Source organism: Podarcis raffonei, chromosome 5 (assembly GCF_027172205.1).
Source record: "Podarcis raffonei isolate rPodRaf1 chromosome 5, rPodRaf1.pri, whole genome shotgun sequence".
In the NCBI taxonomy this organism is placed as follows: domain Eukaryota; kingdom Metazoa; phylum Chordata; class Lepidosauria; order Squamata; family Lacertidae; genus Podarcis; species Podarcis raffonei.
Genome location: NC_070606.1, coordinates 75,881,858 through 75,902,816, shown reverse-complemented (window position 1 = coordinate 75,902,816; position 20,959 = coordinate 75,881,858). Strand labels below are relative to the sequence as shown.

At 40.8% G+C, this 20,959-nt stretch overlaps 1 protein-coding gene across 2 annotated transcripts in view; it reads left to right on the top strand.

Moving 5' to 3' along the window:
* Positions 1 to 20,959, top strand: part of PLOD2 (procollagen-lysine,2-oxoglutarate 5-dioxygenase 2) — a 59,324-nt gene that overhangs the window by 21,617 nt on the left and 16,748 nt on the right. For both annotated transcript variants that reach the window (XM_053390196.1, XM_053390195.1), the window contains exons 3-10: positions 654 to 790; positions 11,309 to 11,472; positions 13,478 to 13,590; positions 14,921 to 14,984; positions 15,721 to 15,818; positions 16,086 to 16,187; positions 17,355 to 17,480; positions 20,667 to 20,788. In XM_053390196.1, coding sequence (XP_053246171.1) covers positions 654 to 790; positions 11,309 to 11,472; positions 13,478 to 13,590; positions 14,921 to 14,984; positions 15,721 to 15,818; positions 16,086 to 16,187; positions 17,355 to 17,480; positions 20,667 to 20,788 — 926 coding nt within the window. The remainder of the gene's footprint in view (positions 1 to 653; positions 791 to 11,308; positions 11,473 to 13,477; positions 13,591 to 14,920; positions 14,985 to 15,720; positions 15,819 to 16,085; positions 16,188 to 17,354; positions 17,481 to 20,666; positions 20,789 to 20,959) is intronic.

Sequence of the window (20,959 nt, the reverse complement as noted above, 5' to 3'; positions counted from 1 at the left end):
ACAGACCCTCACAGTTACTAATTTAAAGTTCCATCAGCTGTCAAATGCCTGGGTAAACAGGAATGTCTTTATATTTCTCTGGAAAGTTGATAAGGAGGGAGAAAGACATAGCTCACCAGGGAGGCATTCCACCAGTGGTGAACTACCACTAAGAAGACTCATGGGTCAGTGCCAAAAAGGCAGGAGACAGAAGCAACGCCACTAACAGCCTCCTCTGCTGACAGTAGGGCTTGTGGTGATTTACTGCAACCAGTGCCTTTAGTTCCAGCAGCAGGTATTGGTCGTCCCCCCCCGCCAAAGTCAAATCCATTGATGGACAAACAGCCAGTTCACTGGGTGAATGCATTCTCTGGTACCTGTAACAAGCAAGTTGGAGTTATGGACTGCCCTAGTCAGTGGCTTTTGCCATTGACAGTTGTTTGTGTTTTTGCTTGGAGATGTCTGCAGTTGTAGCAGATGTCCATCAGGAGAATACCAGGAGATACCAAGACCTACCGGCAGAGGAAGAAGCCCATCAGAGGACACATTAGCCATTCCCCCTGGAGCTGACACTAATTTATGGGATGAAGACCAAATACTATCTCACTGCTGATCAATAATGGTCCAGGTTGTGACAGCACACTCTGCTCAAGACCCTTCATTATGTATCTTAGGTGCTGGGTAAAGGCGAAGAGTGGAAAGGAGGAGATATTCTAAACTCTATCGGAGGAGGTCAGAAAGTACGCCTGTTGAAGTCTGCATTGGAATTGTATGCTGATCAAGAGGATTTGGTGGTTATGTATGTTGACTGGTAAGATAACTTATTTATTTTGGATCCTGTACTTTGGACTGCGGGGGAAAATCAGTTTTGTTGTGACATGCTGTTGGTTAACATGCATATATTTCCCTGTGTCCTAGTTTTTAAATGGGGAAAGCTAGTGTTTCTTTCCACTTCCAGAGATTTTAGGCTGTATAAGAAGCAGGCTTTGTTTGTTTAACAGATTTACAGATGCAGAAACTGTCAGCGGGGCATGTTGTTTTCCTTGAAGGGAGGAGGGGGGAGTGGATGTTATCTAGCTTCAAGAAGCTGTGAGACACGCAGTCTAAAATAAACATGTGGTCTTTGTGCTACAATGGTGAGTGTGGAAGGGAAAAGTCTGAATCCTGCTTGCTGGCTCACTTATTGCACCAGCCCTTCACATGTTGAAGATGACATTTGCACAAAAGTGTCTAAGCATATACATGTCAGCAGGTGTGGATTCTTAATGATGAATATCCAGTGCTATTTTTCTAGGAAAAGAGGTGCCGGAACTCACCATGAACACCTCCCTTGTTCTCTTAGAATGGCAATGGCACCCACCTGAGAGATGCCAGAAATGAGTTCCTGTGAGTTCCCTCTTCAAAAAAGCCCCTTGCGTAACCTTCATTTTTCAAGTGTGTGACATCGCCTCCAAAGCATGGAGGCTGGGCACCATGAATGAGCCAACCTAGTTGGTAATGCCCTCCCCACCCTGAATATCTAGCTCTATGGGGAATAACTGTCTGGACTCGGCTTCAGTCACTTACACATGGCCTGTGGAAGCCTGCCAATCTAACTTCCTTCCTATGGGAGAAATGGCAGGTCCTCTGGCTGAACTTAACACCACAGCACAGCATTCTCTGCTTCCCACAATTAGCTAGGAGAGCAGCTTCTCCAAGACTTCAAAACAGGTTTTAAGACATTCTCAAGGTGAGACACCCAAATAATAAGGAAGTGGAAGACTTGATGCGCAATGTAATGAGCCGCACATTTCTCCTGAAACTTGCATGCTGTTAAGAGTTTCAATTTCTGTTCATAAGAATTAGATGCATATTCTTACTTTTTAAAAACCTATTTGAGTATTGCTTATATTGTTAGGTACATTCAGGCTAAAGACCTTTATACACCGCAAGCATTTGAATGTTGATATCTGGTGGTTTTTAGCAGCTTTCTGTGTGTGTGTGTGTGTGTGTGTGTGTGTGTGAGAGAGAGAGAGAGAGAGAGAGAGAGAGAGAGAGAGAGAGAGTTGTGGCAGGAAATGTGTACTTTGTGGGGGCTGTTTGCTATAATCATTTTTAGATGTTGTTGTATATTTTCAGTATTTACTATGTATGTCACCTTGAGATCTTTGAGTATAAGGCAACACATGAATTAACAACAACAACAACAACAACAATTTATTATTTATTTTATTTAATAAAATTTATATACCCCTTGATTGTTGAAAAAACCTCAAATGACTTGCAGATTCTCCCAGTAGTTCATGACACAAAAACTATGGCCTGGTAAATTGTGTTTTGCCATGAGACAAATGTTTTCATGATAGGAAAAATACTCACTTTGGCCACTTTGGAACAGGCAGAATTTCAAAGCTATTAAACCCCATGGTTGATATAGCTATTTATAACTGATAACTGATAATCTGGAATTGGAATTTGTAAACATACTTTAAATATTTAAGCCCTTCCACTCTGTCATATGGCTGCTACTGTTACCACTTCAAAAGTTGTCTGAATGCCTTAATATGCTGCCACTCTGGGACACAGAAAAGGAAAGGAATAACATGAGGTCATTCCGTCTTGTGGTGGAAAAATGTTGTCTGGGAGATCATACTCTAGAGAGCATCTGGTTCCTGCCACTGACTGAAAGTTCCTGCTACAACTTTGCAAAAAGGGAAAATGCAGCTCTGAGCCAGGCACCACTTTCTCCACTCAGAGCATCCCCTGTTTCACTCTGTGCTTTAGGTCCAACTCTGGGGTTAGCCAGCTTGAATGGAGGGTTGTCTGGAGCACAAGCCAGCCATTTTCATTTATTCATTTTATATTTTTTGTTGAGAGCTGGAGAAACTCCAAGGCACACTTTTCACATTTCTTCTGCCAAACTTTGGGGAAAAGCAAAACAGTGGGAGTCTTCATGAACCCACTGGGTAACATTATACAGCTTACTTAATAGGCTTCCTTCCCTGCAAAGTTCCTAAATACCTGCCGTTCCGCTTGGAGCAAAAGACGAGCTTTTGCCTTTCCCCCCTTACCCCTTGTTAATCAGCAGCTTTCTGTTCCAGCTTTCTTTTGCAGCGAGATTATCTGCCTCTACGAAAAACACAGCGTGTCAGTCAACCTTACCTGTGTAATAGCTACCTATTTTCCCATGTGTTTAAGCTTTCTGAGATCTACATGAGAGACCATTTCCCCAGCCATTATATAAGAGTGGGGGAGGTAGTTACAAGGGAAAGGACCTTTTCCTTGATTGTGCCTCCACTCTAGAACATATTCTCCAGAGAGGCTCACTTGGCACCCACCTGCCAATTTATATTCTTTCTTGTGCTTTATTTTCTGTTCTGTTTTTAAGCAAGAGATGCTATTTTAAGTATATTTTGGAGCAACCAAAGGCAGGGTATACATTATAATAAATCAATGGATCAATTATTTCTGACTTTGATTCTGAAGCAAATAATCAATGTAGCCTTGTATACTTGATTGATGGGATGTCAGCTTCCTTGCTATAGAGACAGAAATAACACTTCACTTCTGAATTCTCTCTCTCTCTATAGAATTATGTATGTAATTCTGTATATGTATATATGTATATGTAATTCTGTATATGTATATGCATAAATATATATGTATGTGTCCCAAATCTCAAATCAGCATTCTTTTTTCTTTTTAATTTTTATTTTCAAATTTTCAAACAACATTTTTTTACACACACAGACACTTGTTTACATTAAAACCATAATGCATGTCAATACATTTATGGGATTCTCTGAACCCCTGTACTTCTTTCTACCCCTCCCATAGCTCCCATAATTTTCCTTCTTTTTTTGCCGCATCTAATTGCATTTATCTAACTTATTACATTTCCATTTTTATCCTTTATCGTTTTAAATCACAAGTGCTATATCAATCCTGCTAATGTTTTTAAATGTTTATAGTGATCTTTAATATATTCTATAAAGTTATGCCATTCTGTGCTGAATTTATTGTGCTCTTGGTGCCTCAAATCCGCTGATTTGAGGCACCAAGAGCACAATAAATTCAGCAAAGAATGGCATAACTTTATACCACGTTCTGGATCAATCCAATGTGTGCAGATGCAGTGCAAAAGTCAGTGTCCTCTGTCTTGAACATACCTTCTCCTTCAGAGAAGGCATTGTTGTTGTTGTTTTTCTGTGAAAAATAGCTTGCTATGGTTTCCAGCAGGGATGGGTAACCTGTTGGACTCCAGATATTGTGGACTCCAGTTCCCATCAGCCAGGAAAGCAAAAGGTCAAGGGCAATGGGAGTTGAAGTGCAATAACATTTTGAGGCACCAATCTAGACAAGACTTTTCAATACCAGGTGCTGAATTCCTCATCCCTGATTCACAGCATTTAAAACCTAAGTGTGGAGATGGTTGCTGTTGTTGTTGTTCACCTCTATAATTGTTTCAAGGTGATATATAATAAAATAGCAGGGAAAACCGTTAAAAGCTTTATCTTTCTATGTAAAAGGCTTCTGTGCATTTTCACACAGGTTTCAGTCCTCTCAGGGAAATGGAGACCGGCTACAGCAATAATTTATTTCACTACAGTAGTGAATTCTGACAGTATGGCTCTGTATAAAGGACTTCAAGTACACCATTTCAGAAACGTGTTCCTGAGTTTGCAGATGACACCAGTATCGCAGCTGAAGGAAGGATAGATTTTCAAACTAAAATATCATGCTTCAAGTCTATGAGTGAAATGAATATTGTTTTGCTAGCTAAGCTTCCCTCTTCTCCTACCAACAAAGGATTTCTTTTTTAAAAAAGAAAGCGTAAAGCCCAGAAAATACATTGCCAAATCATAACTTCTGAGCAAGGCATTCCTTTGGCAGTGGAACTTTACCATGGCCAGTGTGGCTTTTTTATATGATCCGCTACTGTCATGCTGCCAGTGGTTTTAATTCAGATTAGGTAACCCTGAAAAACTTTTCTTCACACATTGCTCTTACAGGGCTTCATTATACAGTACTTCTTTGACCTGATTGGAATGAATTTTTGGTTTCCCCCACCCTTCAGGAAATACCTTGCATTTACAGTACAGTGGTGCCTCGGGTTACAAACACTTCGGGTTACAGACTCCGCTAACCCGGAGGTAGTACCTCGGGTTAAGAACTTTACCTCAGGATAAGAACAGAAACCACACGGCAGCAGCAGGAGGCCCCATTAGCTAAAGTGGTACCTCAGGTTTAGAACGGTTTCAGGTTAAGAACGGACCTCCATAATGAATTAACTTCGTAACCAGAGGAACCACTGTATTCCATTTCTTTATATCTTTCAACTCTTCAGAGAATGCTAATGCTCCTTGGGACATTTTTTTAGGTCTGCTATGTTTTGCTAAGCATTTATCTGCTTCAACAGTTGTAAACCTTCTGAAGGATCATATTATACATTTCCTACAGGCCCAATTCTGCACCTGACTATCAGATTTTTATCCCAGTTTTCTCCAAAAGCAGAAGGCTGCATGCTTGGGTACCTTCACCCACTTCAAAACTACCTTGTTAGACAGGTTAGGGGGAAAAAATAGTGACTTGCCCAAGTTAGACTTTGTGGTTGAGTAGCCATTCAAATGAGGAAGGGACGCGGGTGGCGCTGTGGGGTAAACCACAGAGCCTAGGACTTGCCGATCAGAAGGTCGGTGGTTCGAATCCCTGCGACGGGGTGAGCTCCCATTGCTCGGTCCCTGCTCCTGCCAACCTAGCAGTTCGAAAGCACGTCAAAGTGCAAGTAGATAAATAGGTACCGCTCTGGCGGGAAGGTAAATGGCGTTTCCGTGTGCTGCTCTGGTTCGCCAGAAGCGGCTTAGTCACGCTGGCCACATGACCCGGAAGCTGTCTGCGGACAAACGCCGGCTCCCTCAGCCAATAAAGCGAGATAAGCGCCGCAACCCCAGAGTCGGTCACGACTGGACCTAATGGTCAGGGGTCCATTTACCTTTACTAGCCATTCAAATGAGGGTTTCCTTGGGTCTAGTCTGACACCCCTGCCCACATCACATTGCTTTTCTTTGTTCTTTTCAGGCCACATTAGACTTTCGGGGGAGCCATGACTGTCACAGTGGTATAATAGTCCTTTAAATGTAAGGCACAGATGTTCAGACATAGGCCCCTTGTTCTGTGATCCAAGGTCCCCCCTCCTCTTTTGAACCCATCACCATCTGATTCTATAGTAAGCAGATTTACTGCCTTGCTGTCTTGCATTGGTTCTGTCTCCTTGAATGCTCTGCTCACTTAGATGTTGTTGGACTTGTTAGATCAGCACTGTGTTAATGGCCCTCAGGTGCTGTAGCATTGCCAAGGAGAAGTAGGGCCCTTACTTTCTTAAGTGCTGCTGGAGTGTTTCTATTCCTCCAGTGGCAGTTCAATGTCCCCCACCCCCCGCCCCCAGGAGAGAGAGCTTGGCCAGAACTAGACAGAATCAGAATAACATGCAGTTGTAGCCAAAGGACAAACATAACTTGCATATGTAGCTCACAGATGTCTGAAATGTAACTCTACCTACTTTGGTACAGTGACATCATCCTTTTATGCAGCTGGGCAATGCTTCCAGCTTAAACATAAAAGGAGTTAACAAAAAGTAAGAGGACTTCATAATTTAAAAAAGCAATCTGGTAGTATGAGGAGAAAAAATAATATTTTGCAATGCAAAGTTCTGCCTGACGCTGCTGTAAAGCTTCTGTCACTGAAATGCAGCCAGACCATGATCCTGTGCCTGCTGTTTTTCACATAACCTGTCTTTAAACATAATGTGACATGCTCATTTCAAATCCTTTTCTTGCTCAGTCCTCCACTCCTGTTCTTGGGAAAGCCCCATTGAAGAGGCATTGTTTTCCTTTGTGATGCCTAGAATGTCCCATTTCCTGGAGAAATGCTTCCTGGCTCCTTCTCTACCATCAGAGCTGGTTGTGGATTCCACAAACATTGCCAGCACTTTTATATAATTTTATAATGAATTGATTTTAGAATGCTGTATTATTTTACTGAGCCCGGCTTTGGCTGGGGAGGGTGGGATATAAATGAATTATTATTATTATTATTATTATTATTATTAGTTGCTGTCCTAGAAAGTATAGGTCTCTCCCTCTCTAGGCTGAGTTGGCCCCATGGATGAGGTTTCCTTCTCTTGCCTCTGTTGGACTAGCTGTCTGGGAAGTCTATATAGAAGAAAGCAAAAAAGGAAAGCTCACCTTGTGTCCTTCAGATGTTTTGGTTTCCAACTCTCATAGTCTGTAACCAGTGGCCATGCTGACTGGGGCTGATGGGAGTTGCAGTGCAAAACATCTGGCAAGCACCAGGCTGATGATGGAGGAAACCAAGGTGTGGCAGCAGCAAGAAAATATAGGGTTGTGGAGAAGATGACAAGCAGAACATAAAATGAAGAATAGTGTACAGTGGTACCTCAGTTTTCTAAAGTCTCTGTTGATGAACATTTCAGAACTCGAACACCAAAAACCCAGAAGTAAATGTTTCCGTTTTCGAATGCGTCTTGGAAGTCGAACGGGCATTGTATTTTTCTCAGTTTTCTCTGTAAATTTGCAGACTGTCCTTTGTGCCTCGGTTTTCAAATGTTTCAGAAGTCGAATGGTCTTCTGGAACAGATTACGTTTGAAAGTTTAGTAGAGAGGAAACCTGTTTGAGTGCACATTTCATGACTGCAAAAAGAACGAAAAGAACAAGGCCTTCTTTTTCTTCCCCTCATGTGGTTTAAAACTGCCAAATGACAAGGACCTCTACAGCTTATGCATTTGTGGTAGTCACTCTCTGGAGAGAGACTGGAGGAGAAAGGGAGCTGGGGAGTCAAGGAGGGGAAGGATAGAGGCAGCCAAGATCTTGGACTGCTGAATTACCAGATGCAGGGGAATACAGTTTGGCAAGCTTGTGGTCGGGGAGAGGAAAATGAAAGGAGGCATAAGTCTTCTTTATTCCCTGGTAATGGATCCGTGTGTCCAGAAAATATTTGAAGTGCTGCATAGGGAGAACTAGAGACAACCTGGAACGATTTTTTTTTTGGAGGGGGGGCCCTGTAATAAGAGACTGCAGATGCACACATGTAACACCAAGCTGTAAAACAGTGTTATTGAAATCCAAAAGAGCAATTCTGTTCTCTTAAGCTTTCCAAAGGCCATTAAAATAGGTGCAGCTGAACATGTAATCCAGTAGCATTGGATGTAATGACTGAGCTAAGTAACTTTCAGAGAGGCAAGTAGTCTGTGTTTTATTGACTAGTCAGTTTTATTAACTGTGTTTGCAAAGAAGGTAGGCATTGGATGAAAAGGGCATGGTGATGGCTGAATAGAGATTTGCCTGAGTGGAATCAAGTCAATAATTGCTCCGGTTCCTAGACAAAGGCCTCCTTGAGTTAATGAATTTGCAGTGCAATGATTCCAACAGGGGCTCATTCATTGTTAGCCCTTTTCATGGTTTTATACAGAAAGCAGGGGTTTCTTTTTGCAAACCGTGTGTGTTGTGACAGAGCCCTGTGTCTTAAGACCTGCGGTAGCTTCTATAATAACCTTGTTCTACTGAAAGTTGGCATGCCAAAGCCAACATATCGGTTTTCTTCCAGAGAACATGCGTTGGCAAAGGAAGAACACAACAAGTGATTGTTATAAACCACCTTAATGAAAGCAGCCCATTTTGCACTCTGCTGCCCTTTTGTATTGGTATCACTCCTTGTCAAAGGACCATAGTAATGCTTTGTATATACTGAATGCTGCACTGCTAAAACATTGCTTCTCAAATATATGTCTCCAGTTAGTTGTAAAATCTCAGCAGCATCAGCAAAAATACCATAGTTTGTGATATCATGCGGTACAACATTCAGCATGTTACATCCTAAACAATCTATTTCTGCAGAGGAATCAGCAGTGAGCCTCAGTCTCTGAAAAACTGTTTGTGAACTGGTATTGCCAGCTGTGGATATTATCACTGATGTTTGGAACTGGTGTGTAAAAGTACAACCATGATAGAGCAGACAGATTTGGGAATTTGTAATCACTCACAAGGCAGTGGTGTTTTATGCAGGCACTTAAAGAGCAAGCAATCTGATACAAAAAACAAAACAAAAACCCAAACACTAGCCCAGGCTTCCTCAGCCTTGGCCCTCCAGATGTTTTGGGACTACAATTCCCATCATCCCTGGCCACTGGGCCTGCTAGCTAGGGATCATGGGAGTTGTAGGCCAAAAACATCTCAAGGTCCGAGGTTGAGGAAGCCTGCACTAGCCCCTTTCAGGCACCTCATTTGTGTACAAAACACACACGAGAGCAGGAATGAGCCTGATAAACTCTACACACTCTATCGCCATCCCCATTCAGAAGTTGGAGGGTGAATGTATGAAGGGCCCTCTTATACAGTGGTACCTCAGGTTACATATGCTTCAGGTTACATATGCTTCAGGTTACAGACTCCGGTAACCCAGAAATATTACCTCGGGTTAAGAACTTTGCTTCAGGATGAGAACAGAAATCGCACAGTGGCAGCGCGGTGGCAGCGGGAGGCCCCATTAGCTAAAGTGGTGCTTCAGGTGAAGAACAGTTTCAGGTTAAGAACAGACCTCCAGAACAAATTAAGTTCTTAACCAGAGGTACCACTGTATTAATAAAATCAACCTAGCAGCTATTGCTTTAAGACAGGGGTGGGGAACCTGAAGTCCTGAGGCTTTGCATAATTTCAATAGCTCTCTGCAAGTGATTAGTTTCAACCTCTGACCAGAATAGTTTGTACTTTCCTTGACAAGGAAGGAAGGTGGAAGAGTGGGAGGGAGCGAGACAAGGAAGGGAGAGAAGTGGCTGTTAGAAAGAAAATGGGGGGAAGTGGCAGGGGGCAGAGAAGGAGAAAGAGTGGACCTGCCCACTTCCGACTCTGGCCTCACCCACTACTGGCTTTGGCCTTTTCTGTTGAGGGCCACATTGCCTTAGCAGAAAGAAGATGCTGCCCTCAACAGAAAATAATGCTTTCCCACTCCTGAATTTAAGACAAATATGTAAAAACAAAACAATATCGTTAAATGGATGGAAAAGTTTGGTGCTAAGCTTAATCACATTAGTGACTGTTATGCTGACTCCTGAGGTTAAAATTATTGTGAAAGAACATTCTGTTAGAATGATTTTGCTTATCGGTTCTTAAAAGTTCCTTCATAAAATTTGGAAAGAGGCACACAGGGATGGCTCTCCTAAATTTGTTGCAGCTGCCTATTGCCGTCTTCTAGATTTACAAGGCATTCTTACAAGAAAACAAATGTTTTAAAATAATAATTAAAAAAACCTTACTGTTTCTGAGACAAGACCACAAATGTTTCTCAGGACTTGTCAAGTACAGGTGTGGAGAACACAGATAATTTGGCCTATTTTTATTTTTCCACTTCACCATATCTTTTGAATAGAAACCAGTTTCTAGAGTACAAAGCTCACTTAATTTAAAACAAACTTCGAAGAAGAAAAATGGCTTCTAATTGGTTCTTTCTGGCTGTCCCTGTGATTGTCCTAAATCTCATCTAGAGGACTGAGGTAATAGTTGGCTGTTACTTTTTAGGGCATAGACAAACAGCTGGTGTTCTCCACATGTTGTTGTGCTACAACTTCCAAGGACCCTGACTATTGGTGAAGCTGGCAAGGGTTAATGAGAGAGAGAGAGAGAGAGAGCGAGAGAGAGAGAGCGAGCGCACCACATTGGCTATTCCTGGTGTAGTGTATAGGTAGTAGTAGCAATAATAATTTTATTATTTATATCCCAGTATGTTGCTTCTTGTGGAGGCTCATCTGTGCTCACTGCAGGAAACTAGATTTGCATACTTCAGTGTGCCCTGTGTAAGTCGAAGCAAACTGGTTTTGTTGTGTGGTGGTGAAAGGAAGAGCTGAAAAAAGGGCATCCAGTGAGGGTATTCTGGGAAGTGATACATGACGAGAAAATTAGTTTTCTGGAAGTACATTTTATGTTGTGTGAAAAGCTCAAATATAATGCACGAAATAACATGTCAAGAAAATGGAATAAACTGCAGTATGAATGCAGCCCAAGTGAATGGTATGGTGACAATTAGCCAGATTTTCGGAGTAAATGAATTGTATGCATCTCTTTGAGGTTGCATGCATCATCTTTTCTAAATAATAAAATATGCACATGAAACAACTTTTTGAAAATGAGATTTATTCTAAGTCTCTCTCTCTCTCTCTCTCTCTCTCTCTCTCTCTCTGTGTGTGTGTGTGTATACACACTCACTCACTCCTGTTTTGAATGTCTATGTTAAGCCTAGAAATGCCCTTAATGCTCATCTTTTTATTCCTCCAAACTTCAGCTATGATGTTATATTTGCTGGGGGACCTGAAGAGTTGTTAAAGAAGTTCCAGCAAGCTAATCACAAGGTAGTGTTTGCAGCAGATGGATTGATATGGCCTGATAAACGACTAGCAGACAAGTACCCTGTTGTTCGCAGTGGAAAACGGTACCTTAATGCAGGAGGTAGGTTCGTAAAAACTGTTTGATTTATTTCACAATATTTATTTAATGCTTGATCATAATGAAACTTCAAAAACGGTTGACAAAACATCTTCTTTAGTGCTGATGGCGTTCCTACTGTTTCTGGAGAGTCTGTGGCAGCTGCCCAGCCCAGAGTTCAGTTGGTAGAGCATGAGGCTCTGGGTCATGGGTTTGAATCCCACATTGGGCAAAAAGATTCCTGCATTGCAGGAGGTTGGACTAGATGTTCTTTGTGTACCTTCCAGCTCTACAATTCTGTGATTCTATATTCCAGATATGCACCCACTTTGAAAACTAGATGTTTTCTATTTCTCCAGGGCAGGACTTATCTAGCAGCTAATGAACTCTGACTTACTCTCACACTTTGATGCCATTCTTAAAGCTCTCCATGTCATGTTGGACTAGAACTCACATCACTCCTGACTCCATGGGACATGCTGGCTGGACATAATGGGAGTTGAAGCCTAACATTATCTGGAAGACCACATATTCCACACCACTTCTTCTTTTTCTTCTTCTTTTTAATTTATTTATATTTTCAAATTTATATATTTCATTAATTTTACAATCATTTTAACATTTCAAGTTTGACTTCCTTCCCTCTCTTTCTGTGGTTCCTTAAATTATTTTTAAATACCTTCTGCATATCCAACTACATTTAATTTGCTCATTTGATTATCTACTTTAAATGGATACTCTTATGAAACTGCAGGTTATTACATTAATCCTGCCAATATTTTTATCTGCTTGCAGTTTATCTATAAATATTCAATAAACCATTTCCATTCTTTTATAAAAAGTTTGCTATCTGGATTTCTTATTCTACCAGTAAGTTTTGCCATTTCTGCATATTCCATACGTTTTTGTATCCATTCTTCCTTTTCTGGGACTTCTGCTTCTTTCCATTTGGGGCGAGTAGCATTCTTGCCGCTGTAGTAGCACATGTATAGTATGGTAGCATACATATATTTACCGTATTTTTCGCCCTATAGGACGCACCGTCCCATAAGGCACACCTAGTTTTTTGGGGGGGGCAAATAAAGGGGGGGGAAAATTATTTCCCCCCCAGGTGCGGGGCTGGGGCGGGGGAAGCCCGAGCTTCCCCCAACCCCAGTCCCCAGAACAGGCAACTCTCTGCAAGCCGTGGGAGCCCGGCGCCGGGCTCCCACGGCTTGCGGAGAACTCCGCAAAGCTTGAAGCCTGGGCGCACTGAGCTCAGCGCACCCAGGCTTTAGCATGCAGGCAACTCTCCACAAGCTGCGGGAGCCTGGAGCGGGCTCCCATGGCTTGTGGAGAGCTGCGCGAAGCCTGGAGAGCGAGAGGGGTTGGTGCGCACTGACCCCTCTTGCTCTCCAGGCTTCAGCAAAAGCCTGCATTCGCCCCATAGGACGCACACACATTTCCCCTTCATTTTTTTGGGGGAAAAAGTGTGTCCTATAGGGCAAAAAATACAGTAGGTGGTTCTGTCTCTATAGTTCCCAAAAGGAAAGCTTCTGGTGGTAGTGTTTTTTTTACAAAGGTTATTTTGAACATCCTTTTCAATTCATTATATATCATTTCCCAGTATGCTTTAACCTTAGTATAAGACATATGATAAAAAGAACCTTCTTTCTCTTTACATTTCCAACATTTGTTTGGTTTAGATTTATACATTTTTGTTAGGTTACTCAGTGTTAGATACCAATGTTATATCATTTTTATATCATTTACGTGCTGTAAATTTTATATCCATATTCCACAATTGTTCCCATGCTTCCATGTCTATATTATAACTGATATCTATTGCCCAGTGTATCATTGAGGATTTTACTTGCACAGAGATTCAGGGAAATTGTACTAAGACAAGTCTCTGGTCATAAATGGATGGGAAAACTTTATCTAGTTTCATCTACTGGGACTTCCTGAAGTTAGATGTTCGGTGCAGGCAGCTCATTTTAAAGTGGAAACAGTGATGTCTTTATTTAGTTCAATCTATGGTCTCTTTCAGGATTTATTGGATATTCTCCAGCTGTAAACAGTATTGTGAAACAATGGAACCTCCAAGATAACGATGACGATCAGCTTTTTTATACAAAAATCTATATCGACCAATTAAAGAGGGTATGTTGAACCACTTTATGAATCATTTTTATGACTCCTGGAGTACATCAGTTTTGCACACAATTGTGAAAAATTAGTGATGAACCAAGCTAAAATTCTGGCTATGTTTAGGTCACTTGAAAGAATGATTCTATCTTCTATAAATATCCTATATTAGCTCAAATGGCATCTACAAACAAGAGGGTTTGGATGCAGGGTTTTGGAAAATTTTGGAACCCCAAAATTTCAAGATTTTTCATTGGAATGGAATTCTTTTTTCCAGTGATGACTGTGCATGTTCAGTGGCCAGGTGGAATGCGGGCAGATTATGTGGGGGGGTTGCATATGGGAGTATTCTAGAAAAGGACCTGGTCAATAGGAACCTGGACAAGAAGACCCCTCACTGTAACATTTTGTTGTAGGTTCGATGTGTTTAGTTTCATGCTGTCATCCGCCTATATTAGAGGTAGTCTGCCTAAGGACTTTTGGACATCCAGGAAATAAACTCCTGCACAATTCCAGTATTACATGGGTGTTGTATTGATTTTAGTGGAGATTTTAGCAGATCTTTGGGTGAGAATTCTATTGCAGTGGTCCCTTTGAAGAACATGGTTTGCTGCTCGTTCTCTTTTTTCAAAGCAAGGCACAAACAAGAAAGTCAATATGTATAGCAGCAACAGCTGAAGTCACCCAAATTGTTCTGTATATATCCTGGTATATTTCCGAATTTTCTTTATTTCAAGCTGTTAATGTATTAGTGTCAATTGGCAGCTCTTCTCCTATACCGCTGACTCATCATTCTTTGAGAAGTCATGAACTTAATTTGCTTGGCTTACAAAACAGAAAGCAAGCCTTTGTTTGTAGGATGATAGAAACCATTGGCTAAATGAATTGTATGTTCTTGACGAGGGACAGATCTGTATGACACGCTGAACTATGAAGATATATGAGGAATTGGGAAACATCTGGCATAAGAATTAAGGATATTAAAATGAATTGTCAGCGAAAACATCCAGTCATGTTTGCAGATAGTTTACATTTGTCAAGATGGTTAGAATTCTGTTTGTAGAGTGGTACCTTGGGTTGCATACGCTTCAGGTTACAGACTCCGTTAACCCAGAAATATTGCTTCAGGTTAAGAACTTTGCTTCAGGATGAGAACAGAAATTGTGCTCCGGCAGCATGGCAGCAGCAGGAAGCCCCATTAGCTAAAGTGGTGCTTCAGGTTAAGAACAGTTTCAGGTTAAGTACGGACCTCCAGAACGAATTGAGTACTTAACCTGAGGTACCACTGTACTGCCCTTGATTTTATAATGCCTCATTTAGCATATTTTATATACTTACATTTTAGGAACACATTAATATCACGTTGGATCACAAGTGCAACATTTTCCAGACTCTCAATGGAGCAGTTGGTATGTATTCTGAAGTGTCTATTGAGTGATGAAGGATATGCCTCTCAGATTTCTTCCTTGCCATTTCTGCTTTACCTATTATATAATACAATACATCCAAGGGGCTTTCTGTACATTTATACTTCATATGGAATTAACATCAAGTGGAGATTGGTTACAGGCCCCCTGGCTTATGTAGTCTTTCATTGGCTTCCCAGTGGGAGAACTGATTGACCAACTGGAAGATCATGTAGTTATTTGAACATTGGATCACTCCTCATCCCAGAAAAATAAAACCTAGAAAGATATCCCAGCCTTTTTCTCCCCACAATAGAAGTAGGCAAAGGAGAGGGAGAGAGGTGGCAGAAGAAAGTCTGCCTCCACTGTTTCCAGAACAGCCCTGAGGGGGAAAGATTGTATCTGGACAGGCCCTGACTTACAACAAGTGTTGGGAAATAGTCACCCAGTTCTTCTGAGGAAGCAGGAGGTCCCATTGTCATAAATATGATCTTGGGATAGGAATAATAATGATATTTAAAACAAACAAACAAAATATTGTGGTTCTTATTTGGCTACTGGAAATGTTCCTAGTGAACGTAGAAATTAACAGCCTGTGGGTCGTAGGCTGAAATGACAGGAAATATGGAGATTTTTTTTTTTAAAAAAATGGATGCTCAGGGAAATGCAAAGAATGCTGTGAGAGTCTTGTTTGAGTAAACTATAGATGATGTATCTTTAACTTCCTGGTGGGCTGCAGATGAAGTGCTCCTGAAATTTGAAGATGGAAGAGCCAGAGTGAGAAATTCACTGTATGACACTTTGCCAGTCACTCTCCATGGAAACGGCCCAACCAAAGTGAGTGACGGTGACTTTGTTTCAGCTAAGTTTTTTATTTATTTAATGATACTGGGATACTAGCAGCCTACTGAGGATTAGTTGACAGTGGCAGTAGGGCAGAATTATCGCATTCTGTTTCACCCCTGGTTTCCACTCATTTAAGTTGAGTGAGCACGACAGCAGAGCCTTGTGGAACTGGCCTTTAATTGAAAGGTACAGAAACAAGATTTTATTATACTGCCAAATTAATTAGGGCTGTTTTTTCCCCCCACCTCCCAATTGTAGCTTAATCTCAATTACTTTGGAAATTATATCCCTAATGGCTGGACCCGTGAAACTGGATGTGGTGCCTGTGATGCAGATTTATTAGACTTCGCCACACTTGAGGTAAGTATCTGTTGCATGCGGCTGAATTCTTTCAATGTTGAGCTACATATTGATCGTCATGGCATTGTCTATCTCCTTGTGCACCTGGACTGTTGCTCCAGCTTCTCCCTCCTTGCTTTTATCAACCTTTCCCATCCTGCTACCACCTACCTTTCCCTCATCTTCACAGTTTTCTTCCAGGCCCTTCATGCCCATATTTAGTTTTGGTCTGAATCACTTAATGCTTCACAGTTTCCAGATGTTTATATAAAGTGTCTGGTACAGCGGTAGAAACATATTTTTTTTGTCTTTTTGGCACACGTTTGTGCAGGTTACAGTACATTCTTCGTCTTCATTGATTCAGATAATATACGAAATGTTTTTCCTGGCACTGACAGCTAGTCATGATTCAAAGTATCATTTTGGGGGGGAAATAGCTGACAAAGCTTTTTTGCACTCACTCAAAGAGAAACAACTGCCATCTGACATTTCATAGACATCATCAAATCTTACACTACATATGCAACCGTCAGGATTCTTACTGGCTAATTGGATTGTTAAGCTTATTGGCTATGCGTTTGCAGTCCACTGTAATTTCTGGCAGCAGTTCTTCCATCAGTGTCAGGGGTAAGATAACTCCTGAATGCCATCTGGGTCAGCTACTTTGGCAGGCTACCATAGTCTTCAGGGGAAAAAACCTGATCCCATAAGAACTTTAGAACTCCAGGAAACTACTTCCATTGTTCAAAATTCTCAGTGAGTTTTCCCACCCCATCCTTCACACTCTACCCCTTAGTTATTATATTATATATTCTGATTACATCATTAATACACTTATATACAGCCTGAGAAGGGCCATAGTTCAGTGGTAGAAAATCTGCTTGTTTTCAGGAATATGGGTATAGGAATGCAGCATAGAATTTACTAATTTCTCAGAAAGCATTTTGCTCACTTATTTCAGGAGGAATTTAATTGATTCTTATTGTATCATTTTATTTTAGCTATTAGTGTCTCAAAACAGCAATTAAAAGTGTATTCAGAGTTATAACTTGTGTAAAACTGGAGGTTATTTCCCAAGATATATAATATGGATCATTTTGGTTAAATGTAAGATTGTTCATACTGTTTTAAACTTTAAAGTAAAAGCTTTTCATGGTTTCTTTTATTTTTGTGCACTTTTTTTCTTAGGAGACTCCAACAGTAACAATTGGTGTTTTCATTGAACAACCAACTCCTTTCCTGCCTAAGTTTCTAGACAGATTGTTGACTCTGGACTATGCAAAGGAAAAAATTACCCTCTTCATTCACAATAATGTAAGTACTTTAGGTGGTAATTGAACAGTTACATTTGTAAATTAGTTAATGAAGTTGGTCTAGTTATGTAGATTGAGAACAAAGCTAAGTTCTTTAACATTAAAATGGATCTTTTATTACAGAAAAATAATGTTTGTGTACATATATGTATGTACATGCACACACAAGTTCAGAATACAATTTCATCAAAAGCATGTTAACTTCTCCATTCTTCCTCAATGCAGTACTGTTTATAAGACATGCAGCTATGCCACCATGACTTAAACTACTTGTTCTTTTGGTTTTTGAAAGTGGTGGCATTACACCATCTACCAATAAATATTAAATAGCTCCTCCAAATAATTTTTAAGGGCAGCTCTTAAAGCTCCTGTGTTCTGGCATCTATAAGTATAAGCAGGGAGGGGGGGGAATGTTGGTGTGTGTTGGGGGTATAGCTCCTCACTTGTGAAAGAGCATTTTATCTGGTCTGCTCCTTGTGTGGCCTCTAGATGCTTTTTCTCCAGTTTATTTTCCAGTATACCTTCAGATCTGAAAGTTTCCCTCTTTCTTTCTCTCTTCTGTGCCCCTCTTCTTTTTATACCATGGATGGGGAACCAATGGCCCACAGACCTAATTTCCCATGAGGCCATTTCCCACAAACCATGCCCACCTCTTCAACCCTTGATGTCCAGTGGGAAGGAGGTAAAGGCACAACCTTCACTTTGAAGTCCATTTCCAATTGTTTTCAGTAGAAGACAAGGATCTTTGCCCAATGGGTTAAAAAGGTTCCTCATCTCTTGCTTATCCCTTCCATTTAACTTCACTGTCACCTATTCCTCATAGAAAGTATACACAGCTCAGGCCACTGCCTCTGAATACCAGTTGTTGGAGACTACAGGAGGGGAGAATGCTCTTGTGATCAGATCGTGCTAGCAGGTTCCCTCAGACATCTACTGAGAGAACAGGATGCTGGACTAGATGGGCTATTGGCCTGGTCCAACAGGCGCATCTTACATTTTTTGCTTATTTTGTCCGAATAAGTTTAGGGTAGTCAATATTGAGAGGGGAGCAAGCAATGACTGGTGAGGCAGTTCACAATGTGATATCTGGTGGCAACTGCATGGCAATAGAGAGGGAGAAGAATTCTATTAACTTTATACAGTGGTACCTTGGGTTACATACGCTTCAGGTTATATACGCTTCAGGTTACACACTCCGCTAACCCAGAAATATTACCTCAGGTTAAGAACTTTGCTTCAGGATGAGAACAGAAATCATGCTCTGGCGGCGTAGCGGCAGCAGGAGGCCCCATTAGCTAAAGTGGTGCTTCAGGTTAAGAACAGACCTCCGGAATGAATTAAGTACTTAACCTGAGGTACTACTGTAATTGCTGAGAAGTAAAGAAATGGGTTGCTGCAGCTGCACCATTCAAGTGTATGGCTGGATAGTCACATCTGATGACTTCTGGCACCTGCACCCATGCTGGGGCAGTTTATCCACCCGGCAACAGCACATTTACATAGGGTTGACCTCAGCAATGTTCACCACCACACCCTGATGAGCAGTTAGTTCTGTGGAATTGATGTTTGCGTGCTCCCACACCTAAAAAAAGGTTGGTCCAATGAAAGACCTTGCTTAGGTTATATCCCAATTTATTCATGAGCAAATAATGAATTATGGAGAACCGTTGCTATTCATTTTTACAAATGCAAACAATTCTATATATACTGAGGCTTGCAACTCAAATAGAGTCACAAAACTGAAAACAAAGTTTTATAAATTTATGCCTGGCACAATTTCACATATTTTTTATTGGCTAACTAGTATGGATTTAGTGGTTCAGGGAAGATACTGAAATAGTTTTACACCCCCCCCCAAAAAAACCCCTAGATTTTAGAGCTTATCCAATGAAACTGAATTTCCACAAGCAATGGGTCCACCCCTTTATCGCTTTTTAACTACTCTGATTGATGTGTAAAAAGATAAGATCTCTCTAGGAATAATAAATCCCAGTTAGGGAATATTTAATATGTAGTGTCACTCTATAGTATAGAAGGTAATGCCATTGGCAAAAGATCACAACCATATATTCTACATTAATTAACAAAAACTGGTTACAACCTTCCATTTCCACCCAGCTTCTTTTAAGAGTAAGAAAATCCAATACATTAACAGCTTAATGTTAGGCATGTCTACTCAGATTTACTCCCACTGTGTTCAATGGGGCATACACCCAGGTTGAACTTTATAGGATTGAAGCCTAAGGAGTTAACGCATCTGTAAAATAGCAGGAGTGACCTAAAATAGTAGTTGATCTTGGGCTTGTTTATTCTGCTGCTAAATTTCCAGTGTTATTTTTTACTGTGACGGTTCCTGCTGGTTATCATAATATTTTTAGTAAGTGCTAACATCCAAGTTCAAAGTGGAACTTATTTGAGGCGAAATAATATTTAAAGAGGAACTCTGTAAAGGTGGACTGACTTTTTAGAATGATTGTTGCTCTTCTTATTTTTTCGCCATCATTATAAAAATGAGTAACTATATAAAATCACTTGTCAGAGATTTAGTTGTGTTATAGGCGCGTTGCAGCTAAAACAAAGTATTTTAAAATGTTATTTCCTCTAGCACCTTCTTTTTTCAGGTCTGGTATTTTCCTGTCGCTGGTCTGTGTGTTCTTCTGATTCTTTTTTTGCTTGCTAAACAAAATACCATATTTTTTCGTGTATAAGACTAGGTTGTTTTTTTTACCAAAAAGTTAGGTTTGAAATTGGGGCTCGTCTTATACACGGGTAGTGCTAACAGGTGTTTTCTTAATTTGGAGTCCCCAAAAATTATACATGGAAAAATACGGTATATCTTCCTTTCCTCTGGGTCTCTTTCTCTTACTATTCCTGATTTCTGGTGTCCCTGGTGGAAACAAGCATGTGTATGGGGAGGGGAGGCATTCCTGCCTGGGGCTCCACCACCAATCTGTGTGCAACTGTTTCAGTGTCTGAAGCAAGTTTATGCAACTAGCCTTCCTTTGGACCTTGAAACAAATGTCTGTAGGTCAAGGATGCCCTTCTGCAGGAGGTATAGTGAAGGCACCTGCTACACCACTATGGAGAACTTATACCACAGGCTAGTACTGGACTGCTCTGTTGCATGTTTAATTTTTACACGGTATTACCAATTTCTCATTTATTTATTATTTCATTACCTTTTCAGGAAGTTCACCATGAAAGACATATCAAGACATTTTGGGAAAAAGCCAAGCACATGTTCAAAATGATACAAATTGTGGGGCCTGAAGAATATCTGAGTCAAGCTGATGCCAGGAACATGGGAATGTAATTTTATTTTTAACAATTTATCTCCTCAGATCTATATATGGACAGCAATGAAATGTGTAGATTTAGATGGGAAGATGTCTAATTAAAATGAACACACAACCAAATCATTGATGCAGTGGCCCCAACAATGTATTGTGTTTATGAGCAATTCCTTCTGCTATCTTGTAG